The 17,155-nt window shown below is 42.3% G+C and overlaps 3 protein-coding genes and 1 long non-coding RNA gene across 12 annotated transcripts in view; 2 read left to right on the top strand and 2 right to left on the bottom strand.

Moving 5' to 3' along the window:
- Positions 1 to 12: 12 nt before the first annotated feature.
- On the bottom strand, positions 13 to 9,372 carry LOC310725686 (sterile alpha motif domain-containing protein 7-like). Of its 2 annotated transcripts, none has more exons than XM_083540699.1 (9): positions 8,740 to 9,372; positions 7,080 to 7,181; positions 2,684 to 2,792; positions 2,358 to 2,467; positions 2,134 to 2,215; positions 1,405 to 2,024; positions 983 to 1,077; positions 775 to 885; positions 13 to 580 (listed from the first exon to the last, which is right to left on the bottom strand). In XM_083540699.1, the coding sequence occupies exons 2-9, from the start codon at positions 7,171 to 7,173 to the stop codon at positions 374 to 376; spliced, it is 1,428 nt and encodes a 475-aa protein (XP_083396825.1). In that variant the 5' UTR covers positions 7,174 to 7,181; positions 8,740 to 9,372; the 3' UTR covers positions 13 to 373. The 2 variants fall into 2 exon arrangements, with proteins under 2 accessions (XP_083396825.1, XP_083396824.1); XM_083540698.1 differs by having other exon boundaries at positions 14 to 580; positions 983 to 1,104.
- Positions 9,373 to 9,514: 142 nt separating this feature from the next.
- LOC310725690 (ELAV-like protein 1) lies at positions 9,515 to 16,113 on the top strand. Of its 8 annotated transcripts, none has more exons than XM_083540708.1 (7): positions 9,520 to 10,639; positions 10,813 to 10,877; positions 11,457 to 11,634; positions 11,959 to 12,062; positions 12,821 to 12,974; positions 13,057 to 13,282; positions 13,512 to 16,113. In XM_083540708.1, the coding sequence occupies exons 2-7, from the start codon at positions 10,842 to 10,844 to the stop codon at positions 13,834 to 13,836; spliced, it is 1,023 nt and encodes a 340-aa protein (XP_083396834.1). In that variant the 5' UTR covers positions 9,520 to 10,639; positions 10,813 to 10,841; the 3' UTR covers positions 13,837 to 16,113. The 8 variants fall into 8 exon arrangements, with proteins under 8 accessions (XP_083396831.1, XP_083396834.1, XP_083396833.1 ...); XM_083540707.1 differs by having other exon boundaries at positions 9,520 to 9,713; positions 10,640 to 10,877; XM_083540706.1 differs by having other exon boundaries at positions 9,521 to 9,713.
- Positions 15,777 to 17,155, bottom strand: part of LOC310725712 — a 3,091-nt gene continuing 1,712 nt past the window's right edge. The window contains exon 2 of the long non-coding RNA XR_014533477.1: positions 15,777 to 17,155. This exon is cut by the window's right edge and continues 1,647 nt beyond it. This is a non-coding gene — a long non-coding RNA (uncharacterized lncRNA).
- Positions 16,546 to 17,155, top strand: part of LOC310725704 (receptor expression-enhancing protein 6) — a 4,982-nt gene continuing 4,372 nt past the window's right edge. Inside the window, exon 1 of the mRNA XM_083540730.1 lies at positions 16,546 to 16,779. Coding sequence (XP_083396856.1) covers positions 16,662 to 16,779 — 118 coding nt within the window. The 5' untranslated portion in view covers positions 16,546 to 16,661. The remainder of the gene's footprint in view (positions 16,780 to 17,155) is intronic.

The following is a 17,155-nucleotide window of genomic DNA, read 5'->3' on the forward strand; positions in this document are numbered from 1 at the left end:
GACGCTTTTATTCAGAGATTTAAAAAAGACGGGATAATAATCACGCAATAATGTTAAAAAAGTCCATATTTACAAATACACACTGAAATCAATTATAAATGACTTGTAAATAAAAACAAGAACAAAAATGCAGCTAACAATTTTTACCAAATTACTGAAAACCTAAACACTCCAAAAACCTGAGTTAAACTATTACTGTTTAAATTATGATGATGATTATTATTATTCTCATCATCTTCCTCTGCAGCTACAACTAATGATCTGAGACAGAGACAGAATAAAACACAGCTTGATGCCGGTGTGAGTAAAACAATAATAAAAAGCTCAGTGTGTTTTGTATGTGTATACGGGTGGGAATTAAACAGCGCCCCCTTCAGGCAGTAGTGTTGTTCGTGGAAGTGGGCGTGTCCCCAGCAGGAGGTCTAAGAGACTCACACTCACCCACCCCGGGGCTTGGGGGTAATTCTGTGCTGCAGGGCAGAGGGGAAATGAGGTCACGTGACCGTTCCACGTGTTTCTCCAGCAGTGGCTGAAGGGGCGGGGCTGTCATGCAGAGAGCTCCGCCCATCCGTCTTAACACCTACATACAAACAAACACAGGTGATGATCACTACAATATCTCATGTAACCAGGGTGTTTGATTGTTTCTGAGCTAGCAAGCTAATGCTGAGTGCCCTAAGTAGTGTAGAGTACACTGTCCTCCTAACACACTAGTAGGTTATACAGTGTGAAAGAAAGCAGGGAATGTGTGTGTGTGTGTGTGTGTGTGAATACCTGAGAGCGTATTTTGAGAGCAGGCCCGAGCTTTAGCCCCAGCGTGTCCAGTAGATGATCCTCTGTAAGCAGCGGTAAAGTTTCTCCATCGATCATGTGATCTTTAAACATCTGAGTTAAACACACACAGGGTCAGGGCCAGAAGATAAAACCATGTGGTTGTGTGAGTGTGTGTAAATGTGTGTAAATGTGTGTGTGTGTGTGTTACCTGAGCGTGTTCAGAACAGCTGGGAATGTTTCTGATAAAGTTGTACACATCATCAACCCCCCACTTGCGAAGATCCTCCATGGTGGAGATCTCATCTGTGTTCAGGAACATGTTAGCATGTGCTGAGAGTCAGACACACACACACACACACACACACACTTGATCAGATGAACCGGTGTCTGTGTGTGTGTAAACGCACTTTAATAAAATTACAATGAAGATAAATACAGAATAAACACCTCCGTTTTACAAATGATTCAGACACACAGACAAGTCTATTAGAACCCCCTGTTTTAGAAGTGTTCCAGGTTATCATTTATACAGATACACACACAGAGAGAGAGAGAGAGAGAGAGAGAGAGAGAGAGAGAGAGAGAGAGAACGAACATACAGGTGAGGTTGTGAGTAGACAGAATGCTCACCAGGGGGCAGTAGTGTGTTTCCTCCCAGGGGGAACATGTAGGGGAACGCTGGGAGCGCTGTGGTGGGCGGGAACAGAAACTTGTCCATGTCCTTATCTCCGTTGGCAACGCTGATGTTTGCGGTGTCTGTGTGAGTGACACATATTTTACTTTGCTCTCCGTTTCTTTTCATTTCTTTTAGCTCCACTTTAGCCTGCTGATGTTTAGCATTAGCATTAGCTTCACTACAGGGCTCCATTCTTCCCTCTGCTTCAGGTTCCTTTTCCTCTCCTGAAGCTCCTCCAGGACTCTCGTCTATGCTCTTCTCCTCCGTCTGGTTCCTCTCTGTCTGAAACGCAGTGCTGCTGTCTGAAAACCTCTGATTGGCTGCTCTCCTGCCAGGGCGCCGCCCCTTCTCTCTCTGCAGAGAACTGATTGGTGGGTAAGGACCAGACATTAGGAAGCTGTTGGCGTGGAGGTCGAAGACTTCGTTGCTGTCGTGGAGGCGATGGCGTCCCCGGAACACGGCAGTACTGGGATGCATCAGGTGCTGGTACACCAGCGGGTTCTCCATGTTGGTCAGTAAGGTCTTCTGCTGGTTCTCCAGTTCCTTCTGCTGCAGAATGGCGTTCATCTCCATCCTGAACATGACACATTCGTGCGACACAAGTCATCATCTGCTGCACCCAACGTTCATACTGCACCTTTAGCACATGTACTTTTACGCACCACACGTTTCCACATCGTTACCTGGCCATGTTCTGCTTGTGGATGATCTCTTGTCGTCTTGCAACCGTTTCCATGGATTCTGGTGGAAGGAAGCCGTAACCTCCTGAAACAGGAATGAAGATCCTGATAAGTTTAAGTATACAGTATAATGGGCACTGCTGTAGAGAATAAACCAGCAGCTTGTGACCAATCAGAGCGCAGAACTCAGCAGAGTGTAAATGCAGTAATGAGGAGGAACCTGCAACCTGCTGAACTGAAGCTTCTTCCTGTGAGGACGGTGGAGTGGGGGGGCAGTGGGGGGGCCAGGGGACGGGGCTCCGACGACGAGACAATATCACTGGGAGGGACCAGATCCCTATGAAAGCACACACACACACACACACACACACACACACACACACACACACACACACACACACACACACACATACAGTTAAAGTGGGGCTTAGTGGTTTTTCACAAACCAGTGTACAACCTGCCTGTGTGGTGCGTTCTGCATTTTAAACACATTATTACACTCTTCACACACACACACACACACACACACACACACACACACACACACACACACCTGTCGATAAAGCGTGGCTCCAGCTGCAGTCTCTGCTGTGCCTGAGTGAGAACCTGTGGGTTCAAAGACATCGGGCTCCTCATCATCATCTCCTGCCTCTGTCTCAGTTCTACACACACACACACACACACACACACACTTAGACTTAGAGAACTTTATCGTCATTATAGTGATACAACGAAATTAGTTTGTTAGCCCTCAGAGAGCAGCAATAAGAAAATGTAAGAATAAAAAGAAAATGTAGTGGGACTGTGCAAACAGGAGACTCAGGGATAATGTTCCTCAGTCTGCTGGAAGAGACACAAACAGTGTGTGTCCTGGACGGGTGGAATCCTTGATGATAATGTTGCTCTTTTGTGTAGATGGCTAGCATAAACCATCTGGAGGTTGGGGAGCTTGGTTCCCACAATCCTCTGTGCAGTCACACCCACAAACACCCACCCCCACACACCCCTACAAACACCCACCCCCAAACACCCCCACAAACACCCACGCCCACAAACACCCACCCCACACACACCCACCCACACCCACCTACAAACACCCACCCCACACCCACCCAACTCATTTTCTTCATGAGTTTGCTTGTTTTCTCTCAGACCTCCTGATCAGCTTTGATAAAGTGCTGCTTGTAGGAGATTTTAATATTCATGTAGATGATGTAAACGATGCCCTAGGATTATCATTTGTCGATTTACTAAACTCTTTTGGAGTTAAACAAAACGTCACCAGACCAACTCACCGTTTTAACCACACACTAGACTTAATAATATCCCACGGAGCAGACGTCACTGATATAGATATTTTACCTCAGAGTGATGACATCACAGACCATTATCTCCTACTGTACACACTACCGGTAGAGCAGATTAACCGTGTTTCACCACGTTATCGACCTGGTAGGACTATTATTCCAACCACTAAGGACAGATTCATAAATAACCTGCCTGATTTATCTCAGTTTCACATTAAACCCATAACTGCTGATCATCTTGATGAGATGGCGAACAACATAGACCTTATCCTCACTAGCACTTTAGACACTGTTGCCCCCATCCGGTTAAAAAAGGTTCGAGAACAAGCACCTGCACCTTGGTATAATAGTCATACGCATGCCCTAAAGAGAACAACACGTAATCTGGAGAGAAAATGGAGGAAAACTAAATTGGAGGTATTTAGAATTGCGTATAAAGACAGTATGCTTAGCTACAGACAGGCGCTAAAAGCTGCTAGAGCTAAACACCTGAGCAAACTCATAGAAAATAACAAAAACAATCCCAGGTTCCTTTTCAGTACAGTCGCTAAATTAACAACAAATCAGGGATCTGAAAAATGTGTTCCATCACAGTTTAGTAGTGACGACTTTATGAATTTCTTCACTGAAAAAATAGATAACATTCGAAAAACAATTGTGTCAGTTCAACCTCTGACAGCATCTCCCGACACAATCGTACTTACAACCCCACAACTACACTGTTTTACATGTATAGGACAGGAAGAGCTGTATGATGCTATTATGAAAGCTAAATCAACAACATGTCAGTTAGATCCAATTCCCACTAAACTACTGAAGGAAGTGTTATATACAGCTGGTGAGCCTCTTCTCAATATTATTAACTCCTCACTATCGTTAGGTCACGTCCCTAAGTCCCTCAAGTTAGCAGTTATCAAGCCCCTCATTAAAAAACCTAATCTGGATCCAAGCACGCTATCGAATTACAGACCAATTTCAAATCTCCCATTTATGTCTAAGATTTTAGAAAAGATTGTCGCTGCCCAGTTATGTAACCACTTGCAGGAGAACAATATCTTTGAAGAGTTTCAGTCAGGTTTTAGGCCCCATCATAGCACAGAAACTGCTCTAGTTAAAATCACTAATGACCTGTTTTTAGCTTCAGACCAAGGCTACATCTCCCTATTAGTTTTACTAGATCTTAGTGCTGCGTTCGACACTATAGATCATGATCTTCTCCTCGATCGCTTACAGAATTACATCGGTATTCAGGGACAGGCATTAAGCTGGTTTAAATCCTACCTGTCCAATCGTTACCATTTCGTAGATTTAAATGGAGAGCTATCCAGGATAATGCTAGTAAATTATGGCGTGCCACAAGGGTCAGTTCTAGGACCCCTGCTTTTTACAATATACATGCTTCCATTAGGAAATATTATTAGAAGGCATGGAATTAGCTTCCATTGTTATGCTGATGATACCCAGCTATATATTTCATCCAAACCAGGCGATACAGCTCAATTAGCTCGCATAACTGAGTGTGTTGAAGAAATAAGAGATTGGATGACCCATAACTTTCTGCTATTTAATTCTGATAAAACGGAGATTTTGCTCATCGGCCCAAAAAATAGTACACAGAAGCTCCAGCATCTCAGCCTGCATTTAGACGGTTGTTCTGTAACTACTAGTTCAACGGTAAAAGACCTGGGAGTTATTTTAGACAGCAACTTATCTTTTAAAAATCACATCAATCAAGTTACAAAAACAGCCTTCTTTCACCTTAGAAATATTTCTAAGCTAAGAAATATGTTATCTATATCTGATGCAGAGAAGCTCGTCCATGCGTTTATGACCTCTAGAATAGACTACTGTAATGCATTACTAGGTGGATGTCCTGCATCATTAATAAACAAGCTTCAGTTAGTTCAGAATGCCGCAGCAAGAGTTCTTACTAGGTCAAGAAAATACGATCATATAACCCCAATCTTATCGTCCCTACATTGGCTTCCTATTAAGTTTCGAATAGACTACAAACTACTGCTACGCACTTATAAAGCACTAAATGGTTTGGCTCCCATGTATCTATCCAGTCTCTTAACACGCTACAATCCGTCACGCTCCCTGAGATCTCAAAACTCTGGGCTTCTAGTAGTTCCTAGAATAGCAAAGTCCACTAAAGGCGGTAGAGCATTTTCACATTTAGCTCCTAAACTCTGGAATAGTCTTCCTGACAGTGTTCGGGGTTCAGATACACTCTCCCAGTTTAAGTGTAGATTAAAAACATATCTTTTTAGCAAAGCCTACACATAACACACATCACACACATCACATCACAACCTTGTGCTCCAGAACATCTGATCACATGCACATTATCAACTTGTGCTGTTAATATCATGAACAGCAGCTACGCTAATTCCTCTCCACTGCTTCTCTTTCTCTCCCCATCCCGAGGCATCCTGAGGTTTGGCCAGCTCCAGTCACGTCCCACCTCGTGAAGATTATGGACCTATGGATGATCATGGAGAAGTAGATGCCGAGTGTTTAAAGGCCCTGGCATGGAGAAGCTGATGCTGGATCTATGATGATCACAAATTGTTCTGTATTGTTGAAAGATTTATGACCAAACTTTTGATGTCACCCATATGAGGATGTGTTCCCCTTTGAGTCTGGTTCCTCTCAAGGTTTCTTCCTCATATCATCTAAGGGAGTTTTTCCTTGCCACTGTCGCCACGGCTGCTCATCAGGGACAAACGCACACCATTCACCTTCACTGTTGTTTTCTGTAAAGCTGCTTTGAGACAATGTCTGTTGTGAAAAGCGCTATACAAATAAACTTGACTTGACTTGACTTGACCCACACCCACCTACAAACACCCACCCCCACACACCCCCACACACCCCTACAAACACCCACCCCACAAACACCCACCCCCACACACTCCTACAAACACCCACCCCACACACCCCCCACAAACAACCACCCCACACACCCCCACAAACACCCACGCCCACAAACACCCACCCACACCCACCTACAAACACCCACCCCACACCCACCCACACCCACCTACAAACACCCACCCCACACACACACACCCACACACCCCTACAAACACCCACCCCACACACCCCCACAAACACCCACCCCCACACACCCCAACAAAAAAACACCCCACACACCCCCACAAACACCCACCCCAAACACCCCCACAAACACCCACCCCACACACACACACCCACACCCACCTACAAACACCCACCCCACACACACCCACACCCACCTACAAACACCCACCCCCACACACCCACACAAACACCCACACACACCCACCCCCACAAACAGCCACACCTCCCCCACACACAAACAGCCCCCCCCCCCCCCCCACACACACACACACCTCCACCCGCCCACAATTGTATTGTTTTGTATTGTTTTGTATATACATTAAGAAATATTAAGAAGTATTGTGAAATGTCTCCACTGTGGGACGAATAAAATATTATCTCTCTTATAATAATGTGAAATATTAAATCACATTCTATTGTAACATAGTGTTTCGTATCGTAACATACGGTATCGTTTTTATAACATTTCATATTGTGCATTGTTTCATACTGTATCATATCATACTGTTTTGTATCATGTATTGTATCGAGTCTTACCTCCAACAGACATGCTATTAACAAGTCTGTACCAGTGTTTATCATCCTGCTCTCCTAACGCTGTCATTTTCCTCAGCTGATCCCTTGGGGTCATCTCACTCCCTGTATATACACACACACACACACACACACACACACACACACAATACATATCAGTAAACCCCTGATAAAATGATAAAATAGTGTATCTTTTAAAATTAGCTCATGATGTTACATAAAGAGATGAGAGTATGCAGTGTATAATCCTCGTGTGTGTGTGTGTGTGTGTGTGTGTGTGTGTGTTTGTGTGTGTGTGTGTGGACGTCCTTTAACTCTTTGCTGATTATCCGATCCGATTAGCTAATTCCTGAGTGTACAGCACTTTAGAGGGATGTTTATCTTTAATCGTACGCTTTAAAGTTTTACCCTCAGCAAACCTTCCTGTAATCACCGCCATGATCACTGCATGCTAAATGCTAAGCTCATTAGCTTCCAGGAGCATCAGGGACGTCCTGAACACTCCTCTGCCTCACACAAAGGATGAACAGATTTATGTGTTTATAATGAGACATCGAGGGGATGGGCTTAATTTGCATAAATATTAATATACAGCACATACACAGTATATTGGTCAAAACAAATATATAAATATGTTTTAAAAAGAAGGCCACGGTTTCTAGGTAATAAGTTGGAAAGCAGTAAAATGAATGACTATATATTTTATTATATATGAATAATTATATATTAATTATAATCATATCTTAATTATATTTGAATAATTACCACTCATTAATTATTTATGATGAAAATTACTATATTATATTTATCTTATTGGATACAGCAAAATGAACAGTTGTAGTGTTTATTACTTTACACTTGTGCGCGTGCACGTGTGTGTGTGTGTGTGTGTGTGTGTGTGTGTGTGTGCTTATCCCAATGCAGGATTTGCTAACTGCTAATCACATTAAAAGAGAGGATTAAAGGGGAAACTGCTGACGACTTACACTGAGCCCTCATCATCATCATCATCATCATCATCCTTCTCCTTATGTTCCACGTCATTTACAAACACTTGTATCACCCTAAACAGTGAATCTATCTATCTATCTATCTATCTATCTATCTATCTATCTATCTATCTATCTATCTATCTATCTATCTATCTATCTATCTATCTATCTATCTGCTATGCGTGTTTCTTCATTTCATTTTATATCTTTTTGTTCATTTGATCATTAAATTAAATTTATTTTACCAAATATCACTGCGTTTGTGTTGATCTTTCCTGATGGGTTTGTCTATTTGTTCATGAATTAGTTTAAATAAATAAATAAAAAGATAGATAGATAGATAGATAGATAGATAGATAGATAGATAGATAGATAGATAGATAGATAGATAGATAGATAGATAGTTCATATGTGTCTGCATTAATATTAATGATCGTATTAATGATAGATTTGGTTAGTTTTCTTTTAATAGCAATTGATCTATTTATCTAAATGTCTTTTTATTTTTTTCATATTAAAAGGTTCCTTTAAACACGTGGTGTGTGTATGATGATGATGATGATGATGATGATGATGTGTAGGTAAAACTCTAAGAGGAAGTGTAAATCCTAAACTGTGTAATATATAAATCTAGATCTGATTTTAAACATTGTGAAAGTGAAAGACCTCACCTGAGTTTCTGGTGGCGAAGGTTTCAGCTGGCTGCGTCTCAAATCACAAAAATAAAATGAAAGAAGTGTGTAGACTGGTGACGAGAAGCAGTCAGGTCATGCTCCAGTCTGGGACAGAGATGTGATGCTCTGTGTGTTTGTGTGTGTGTGTGTGAAATAGAACAGATATTTAAACAGAGATTTGGGTGTGCATTAGTCCACTTCTCTGCTCTGCTCTGAGGGTAATGAAGTGTGCAACATAAATGAGCTGGTTAAACTCCCATAATCCCCCTGTAATGCCTCAACACTCACAAAGACTTCCCTCACACAAACACACACACACACACACACACACACAGAGAAAAGGTTCATCATCCATCATCTAGCAGGTGTACAATAACATCAGCATTTTCACGTCCTCCGATTGGACGGTCAGAGAGCGTCACTAGTCAGAGCTCACAACCCGCATCTGTAGCAAACTGCACAATCTCACATATGTGGATTTAAGAGCTGGTTTATTCCACGACCACTGACTCAGGAGAAGAAACTGATTTGGTCGGCAGACACACTTACAAGCACATTTACAAGATTAAATACCACTTTAAAATTCTATAATATATTTTCTCATATCTTCTCTTATTGTCGTATATTTTATATATTCGGCTTTTTTTTACCTAATGTTTCATTTCACTGCAAGTTTTATTCCGCATATAACTATTTTTGTGACAAATACAAATCTTGAAATGTATATATTAGATCTCTGGTTGGCGCATAGTGAGATTGACATAAACCCCAACCAATCATCTTTAAGAAGGCGGGGCTTGTCATCGATGGGCGTGGCCGTGGTTTTCCGGTTACATTGTCCTCGTGGGCGCGCTTTTGTGTCACGCGCACGCAGCCGCGTTCAGAGAGACAGAGAGCAGTCCGGACGCGATCCTTCTATTTTTTGTTGTTTTTTTTTTTTTAAGGAAAGATTCGAAGCGGGGGTGAAGTCGGTAAGTTACGAGTCACTGACTAACATAACCCGCGAGTCGGTTTATTTCAAACTACACCGTGATTTTGTTAGCATGTAGCTAACCGGGCGGGTTCTGAGGGCCCGTTTTATATAAGCCTGGCCTGTGACGAACGCGCGCGCGCGCGGCCTGCCCGCGCCTCAGAGCCGCATTGTTAAAAAAAAAAAACCGCGGGATTTGGTTTTTGAATAAAAAATTAAAAATGTATCGAAATAGCAATGAATAATGTAATAACCGTATGAATTGCATTTAAAGTCCACCATAAAATGAGTGCAGCGCGTGCGTGCGTTTGCCCCCAGACGTCGCGACTCGTTAGCCACCAAGCTAACGTTTAACCCAGGCAGGAAGAACATGGCGGCGTCCCGAACGACGCCATCTTGGTCAAATCTGGCACTACATAGAGACCGAGCCCTTGGTCGTATTGTTAACAAAGGGAACAGTAGTGGGGATTGTGCTATTTGGGACACGACCGTGCCGGTATGCTAGGTGTTCTGTGTAGCCACTAGCTTAGCAACAGTTCAGTCAACCATAAACGCTCTTCACGTCACAGTGTATTAGCGACCCTAGTCACGTCTGTCCTTAATATAATATTACCGGTAGTTTTATTTTTACACGATTTTTTTGGGATGTTTGTTATAGTTTTTTACTTCCTTCCAGTAACATTTCTTTAATTAGAATTCTTATTAAATTCGAATTAAAGCGATCTGTATTCCTGAGAGAGATGAAGGTAAGGCGGAAGTGATGCCGCGTGTAGACCGGAAGTAGATGTAGCCCTGATGCTGATGGTGGTGGTGTAGAGGGGAATTAGTCGGTGATAAGGGGCAGGTTGTGGGAGACCAGTCGGCGTGAGGTGTTAAAAATACACGCTGAAGCTCTCCTGCCTGATGGCTCTTATGTTCTTTCCACAGGTAAAATCAGAAGCCGGCTCAGCTTTCTCTTTCTCTCTTCATTTCCTTTGCTTGTTTTTTTTTTATTTCTTCCTTTCTACTCGCTGTTTTCGTCTTTTTTTTTTATATTCTGTTCAGCGTGTATTTTTACCACCTTATTTTGTTTTTGGTTGTTTTTTTTCTGGTGTCTTCAGATCAGAGTCGGGATCTGTGACGGCTCTTCATGGCAGTCAGAAGGGGACACGTTAGATACTTAAAAGTGAGTAGACTCCGAATCTATTAGGGACACACTCTGATGAGGTGTGTGTGTGTGTGTTAGAGAGAGAGAGAGACACGTTTTCACGTCACGCCTGTCGACACACTATGGTCATTTACCTTTAGATGTAAAAACAAGACTTGTGGTGAAGAGCTGACTGACATGATTCATTCTTTACCTGAGAAATTTACTCAGCTAGTGAGTTACTTACGCCAGGTAAATGTATCATGAAAACGGTTCTTGGTGCACAACTGAATCAGTTAAAGATGAGGCAAGTGAAGAGTTTTAATAATCCCACGCAGATTAGGTGCGACTCTGTAAAGAAGCAAATTCCAAACATTTGTAAGGTGCGTGTGGTCCTTGTTTCTTCAGTTCCCAGCCCACAGCTTGCACTTTAACACTAAAGTGGTAGAATATGTCCAAGAAAAAGAAGTTAAAGTCGCTGCCTGCACTATGACTTCTGAATTTGAACAGTTTATTTGAATCATCGTTCATAGGGTTAAAATGTTTTTGTTTGTATTGATTGCTGTTGCTTATTAAAGCTGGTCTCATTGACGTCCGGTTTGCCGTTCTGTCTCTCAGGAGGTGTACGACATGTCGAACGGTTACGAGGATCACATGCTGGAGGAGGCGAAGGACGCCAAGACGAATCTGATCGTGAACTATTTGCCGCAGAACATGTCCCAGGAGGAGCTGCGCAGTCTCTTCAGCAGCATCGGCGAGGTGGAGAGCGCTAAGCTCATCCGAGATAAAGTCGCCGGTCCGTATAAATACGTTAATAAATAACAAGATAAAAAAAATATTCACACAACACCGATAACTCCGGGAAATATGGTACTCTCGTAAGCGATAGACAAACCCTGGTGGATTTACGAACTAGTTTTGGTGGCTTTCAGCTCAATTTTGAATTTTCTTTCCTCAAGGTTTGTCGTGAATTTTTCCCCCATGCAATATGGCTAATTCATTTCTGATATTTTAATAATTTGTTTCTTTCTATTCGTAAGTTTGTTTGTTGGTTTGTTTGTTTTTTTGTTTGGTTTATTTTGTTTGCTTTTATTCTTTTGTTTTGTGTTGTTTTCTCCAGGCCACAGTTTAGGGTACGGCTTTGTTAACTATGTAAACCCTAGTGATGCAGAAAGAGCAATCAGTACTCTGAATGGCCTGAGGCTACAGTCTAAAACCATCAAGGTAATAATACATCACTACATTTTTTTACATCACGCGTGGCCTTTTTGTTTGTTTGTTTTTTTACAAGTTACTTTATCTGGTTTTATTACTTTTAATTCTTTTCATTCAAGCTGCAAGTTTGGTTTGTTTACTTTTGACTCAGTAACACTCCACGTTAAGGCCTGGGTTATACTTGACGCATGACCCTTTCCCCCTTCACACACGCATTACTATATGTACTGTAATATACCGAGCACACCGCAAACAAGTAAAAGCAAGTATATTCCAGGCTTGAGAGATGGATGTTAACTTTTGTTGCTCTTCAAAAACTATTACCCATCACAGGTTTGCAACCATTAAGGCTTAATTATTACAAATTAGATTGATTATGAAGAGCTCATTGTGGGTGCAGTGCTTTTAGAATTTATCTGTACGCTGCATAAATTAACATTATAACCAGATGAACTTAACCAGCTGAACTGCTACGAGGTTCAGAAAAAGTTCTATCAGTTTAATAGCATGCAAATCTAGTTCATTTTTGTATATAAATAAAAACTGTTGTGTTACCTTGGACTAAGGCACTGCAGTGTTGTCGTCTGATTGGTTAGTGAAGAGCCATGTGACTAACGCAGCCTTCTGGATGGGGCGGATCTTAAACGTCACGCTTCACTGTTGTGTTAATTGTGTTAAAGATGATTAACACGGGTGTGTTTATTTTTTTTGTGCATCAGATTTGAATTGTTGTGAAAGTGTTTGTGCTGCATGTTTATCTGCTGCAGGTGTCGTACGCACGGCCGAGCTCAGACTCCATCAAAGACGCCAATCTGTACATCAGTGGCCTTCCTAAGACCATGACGCAGAAAGACGTGGAGGACATGTTCACGCGCTACGGGCGGATCATCAACTCGCGCGTGCTCGTCGATCAGACTTCAGGTGAGCCGTAAACCCTCGCTTATCTACGCGCGCCTACAGCCAATGCCTAGCGGTTCGTTACGATCGTTCCTCTTCCTTTCAGGTCTTTCCCGCGGCGTTGCGTTCATACGCTTTGACAAGCGCTCAGAGGCAGAGGATGCCATTAAAGAGCTGAACGGACAGAAGCCTCCAGCCGCTGCCGAGCCAATCACCGTGAAGTTTGCCGCCAATCCCAATCAGATAAAAAATGCACAGATCATCCCTCAGGTCTATCACACGCAGTCACGTCGCTTCGGAGGACCCGTACACCACCAAGCACAGAGATTCAGGTATTTACTCAGTCACACCCACAAAGCGCGGTGTCATCTGATTGGCTGAGAGGGTACAGCATGGGAAACCATTTTCTCACAAATGGTTTACATTTTTATCGATTTTAACCAATCAGAGGAAACATTGCTACTGCCTCTAGCCAATCAGGATTAATCTGTTAGCTTGACGATTTGGAAACATTTTTGTGACTATCAGTATAAATAATTGTGTGTGTGTGTGTGTGTTCAGGTTCTCTCCGATGGGTGTAGACCACATGGGCGGTCTGTCAGGGGCGAACATGGGTGGGAGTGCGCAGGCCGGGTGGTGCATCTTCATCTACAACCTGGGTCCTGATGCGGACGAGGGAATCCTGTGGCAGATGTTCGGCCCGTTCGGCGCCGTCACCAACGTCAAAGTGATCCGAGACTTCAACACCAACAAGTGCAAAGGTTTCGGCTTCGTCACCATGACCAACTACGAGGAGGCGGCTGTGGCCATCGCCAGCCTCAACGGCTACAGACTGGGGGACAAGATCCTGCAGGTGTCCTTCAAAACCAGCAAGACACACAAGTAGAGGACATTGTTTAGAAAGCCGCTGTTTTATAGTTTCATCTGCTTCTAATACACACACACACACACACACACACACACACACACACACAGTCACTACGTCACTGCACTCATAAGCTGTAAAGTCAGTCACTTTAATATCGTGATGTATTGTTTAACTGGTTATCGCCACATGCCCTGTGTGTTAGTTCACGTTACACCACATTCGCTCTTTACTGCATCATCTGCTATTTTTTTTGTTTTTTTAGTAGTTAAATGTTACTTGGCTTAGCCTTGATAGGATTTTCGTTCTTTTTTTCTGCAAGTCACGTAAACAAGTCGTTTAACGCCCCGCCACTTACGTTTCACGTTTTCTCTCTTCCATGTTCCAACTTCAAGTTGCAGCGAGATTTCCTTAAGGTACATGATGGAATTTTTTTATAAATGTATAGTATTAACCAGTTTATATGCTTAAGTATTGTTTGCCTCCTGTACATGTACATACGCGTGCACACACACACACACACAGGCTGTAGCGTTCTGTCGATCAGATACAAAATTCTAAACTCTGTATCGGATCTGCAACTGGTCTGTTCCTGATGAACATGTTAATGAAGCAGTGTGTGTGTGCTGTGCTTGGCGTCCTCTGCTGCCTGTGTGTGGGACTGCATTTAAAATTTTGGCGGTGAAAGGGGCGTGGTCTGACTACATGTGGGCGGGGTTAATGTTAAAAAAAATAGGAAATGCAAATCCTCAATACTGAGGTGTATTGACTAACATGAACATCTCACACAGGTTCTCCCTTAAATTCAATCATTCTGTAGGACTAAACGGCTGATTATTATGGGATGCTCCAGATCAGATTCTTTCTTGATGTCTCTGATTTTCAACAATTTATGCCTTATGTTGTGTTTAAAAAATTTCGAGCATTAGTTAATGAAAGACTTTCAAAAAGAAAGATGGAGCAAATAAGTGAAAGAAGGACCAAAGGTGAGAAAAAATCCCCCCAAAGTAACACACAGTAGTTCCCCTCTGATTTCAGCTTCTTTTGAGGTCCCATCCTCCCCCCTACATTTTGTTTAGTTGCTGTTTTGTGACTTCAGTTGTTTTGTTTTTTTTGTCAGTACTATTATAAAAAACGGCCTTTTGATCATTTTTTTGTTTGTCTTTGACATTGTTTTGATAATTCTGATCATTAAATTTTATTTTGATTTGCCGAGCATTTTGATTTGTTTCATTTCTTTCTTTTGTTTGCTTTATTCTCTAGGTGGTATTAGACAGCGTTTATTTTTGCCAGATATGTTGTTAAATTCATGTATTTTCTTTTCTTAATTTTTAGCATGACCTGAATAAGGATTAGATTTTGATGCAGCAGGACCGAGACGCTAAAATCCTGCTCTTTTGTAAATATTTATTTAATGATGGATTTTACTTTATGCCAACGGTTTAGTTCTGAATCTGATAGTGTTGAATCTTTAGTAGTGCACCGTGTCAAATATCAGGAAGTGATCCAGACACGTCAGCTCTTTGATGAAACGTCTAGCAGATGAGTGCTTATGTTTCTACTTCCTCATGGGAACTTCAGGAGGCTGCTTAAGTAATGAACCATGTGGTGAAGTGTCGTGTTCAGAAGGTGGCACGTGTGTCTGCGTGTTATTCTCTTCGTCGTGTGTGTGTGAGTTTAATGAAGACTAACGGTACTGTGATGGCAGTAATGATGTATAAAACAAGTTGTTTGAAGGAGGATCATTTCTACGATCGTTTCCTGATTTCTCAACCACTGATTGGTTGACGTCATATAAAGTCGTGGTGTATATAACGTTATTACAGTACTGTAGCTACAGCTAGTTGTACAGACTTCGCCGGGTTCTGTGTCACCATGGCAACCACACTCAACTACTGTTGCCATAGTTGTGTGTTTATACATTCTGTATCAGTCTCTTTTTTTTTTCATCTTTGTCTCGGTCAGTCCTCTGTTTTCAAACCTTTCTTCTTTACCTCTGTTTGTCCCTCTGTCTCACCATCTTCTCTCTCTCTCTCACACACACACACACACACACACACACACAGTCAGTTTATACAAAACACTAACTGTGTGTGTGTGAAGGAGCTGTTAAAGTAACAAGTGTACTTGTCCTGACCCTGTCCTGAGGTGATGTGCAGTGTTCCCTCACCTACACGTGTGTGTGATATTTATTGTGTTCACAAGACATTTTGTCCTGTTTTTTTATCGCCGTTCTTAGATTTACAGTCCGACTGTAACGTGGTGTTCATTTCAAATAAAATACCAAGCAAAATGAAATGGTCTTGTTTGTGATCCAAACACACACACACACACGCGCGCGCGCGCTGTACTGCCTGGACACACCTGTATCTCCTGAGATGAATTATTCCTCTTCTCCAGAGTCCGCAGTGTGAGGATGAGAGGAAACTGGAGTTCAGAGGAGTGAAATGGAACAGGATACTTTAATGTCAAAACTCGGAACAGTTGCGAAATGAAATAAGATAAAGTAGAAAAGATGAATAATGGACGATGGATTTATGAAGTTATTAATAATAAAAGATCTCCATGACTCCGTTTCAATAATTAATTATTAACCCCAGTCGGTTAAAAGGCAATACGCGTGACGTGGCAGGAATCCCGCTCTATGATTGGCTGTCAAAGTCCGAAACTGCTACTGCGTCACGTGCACCTGTAGCAGAACTCTGTGTGTGTGTGTGTGTGTGTGTGTGTGGGGACGTGGGGGAGGGACTGTGGTGTGTGTGTGTGTGTGTGTGTGTGTGTTGGAGGAGCGACACGGTGAGTTTAAGCCTCACATTCACACCTTTCCTGCGCGCGACTCCGCCGTCATGTGGGCCGCAGTAACTCAGAGATCAGAAGCGCTTCTGAAGGAGAAGAACCTGCTGACCGACTGTTTAAACGAACTGGAGAAACGCACCGGTGTTCACAAACACTACATCGCCTCAGGTACCGACCTACATAACGGACACACACACACACACACACACACACAGCATATTACATGTGCAGTACCAGTGAAAAGTTTGAACACACCTTCTACTTGATTGTTTTTTTTTTTTTTATTCTTTTCTACATTGTACATTAAATAATGAAGAATCCGACCTATAAAAGAACATCTGGAATTCTGTAGTAAATAAAACCGTGTTCCAGAACCCAGAATATCTTTTATCTTTTCGATCATCTAAAGTATCTCCATGTAGATTTGAGTGCAGCTCAGCAAACTCACTGTATTCTCTCATCTGATCACGAGATCTTCACCTGGACTGGGTTTCAGGTCACACGTGTGTCTTATCAGAAGTTCATTTGGGACATTTCTTGTCTT

This window comes from Silurus aristotelis (assembly GCF_946808225.1).
Source record: "Silurus aristotelis genome assembly, chromosome: 5".
NCBI classification, from domain to species: domain Eukaryota; kingdom Metazoa; phylum Chordata; class Actinopteri; order Siluriformes; family Siluridae; genus Silurus; species Silurus aristotelis.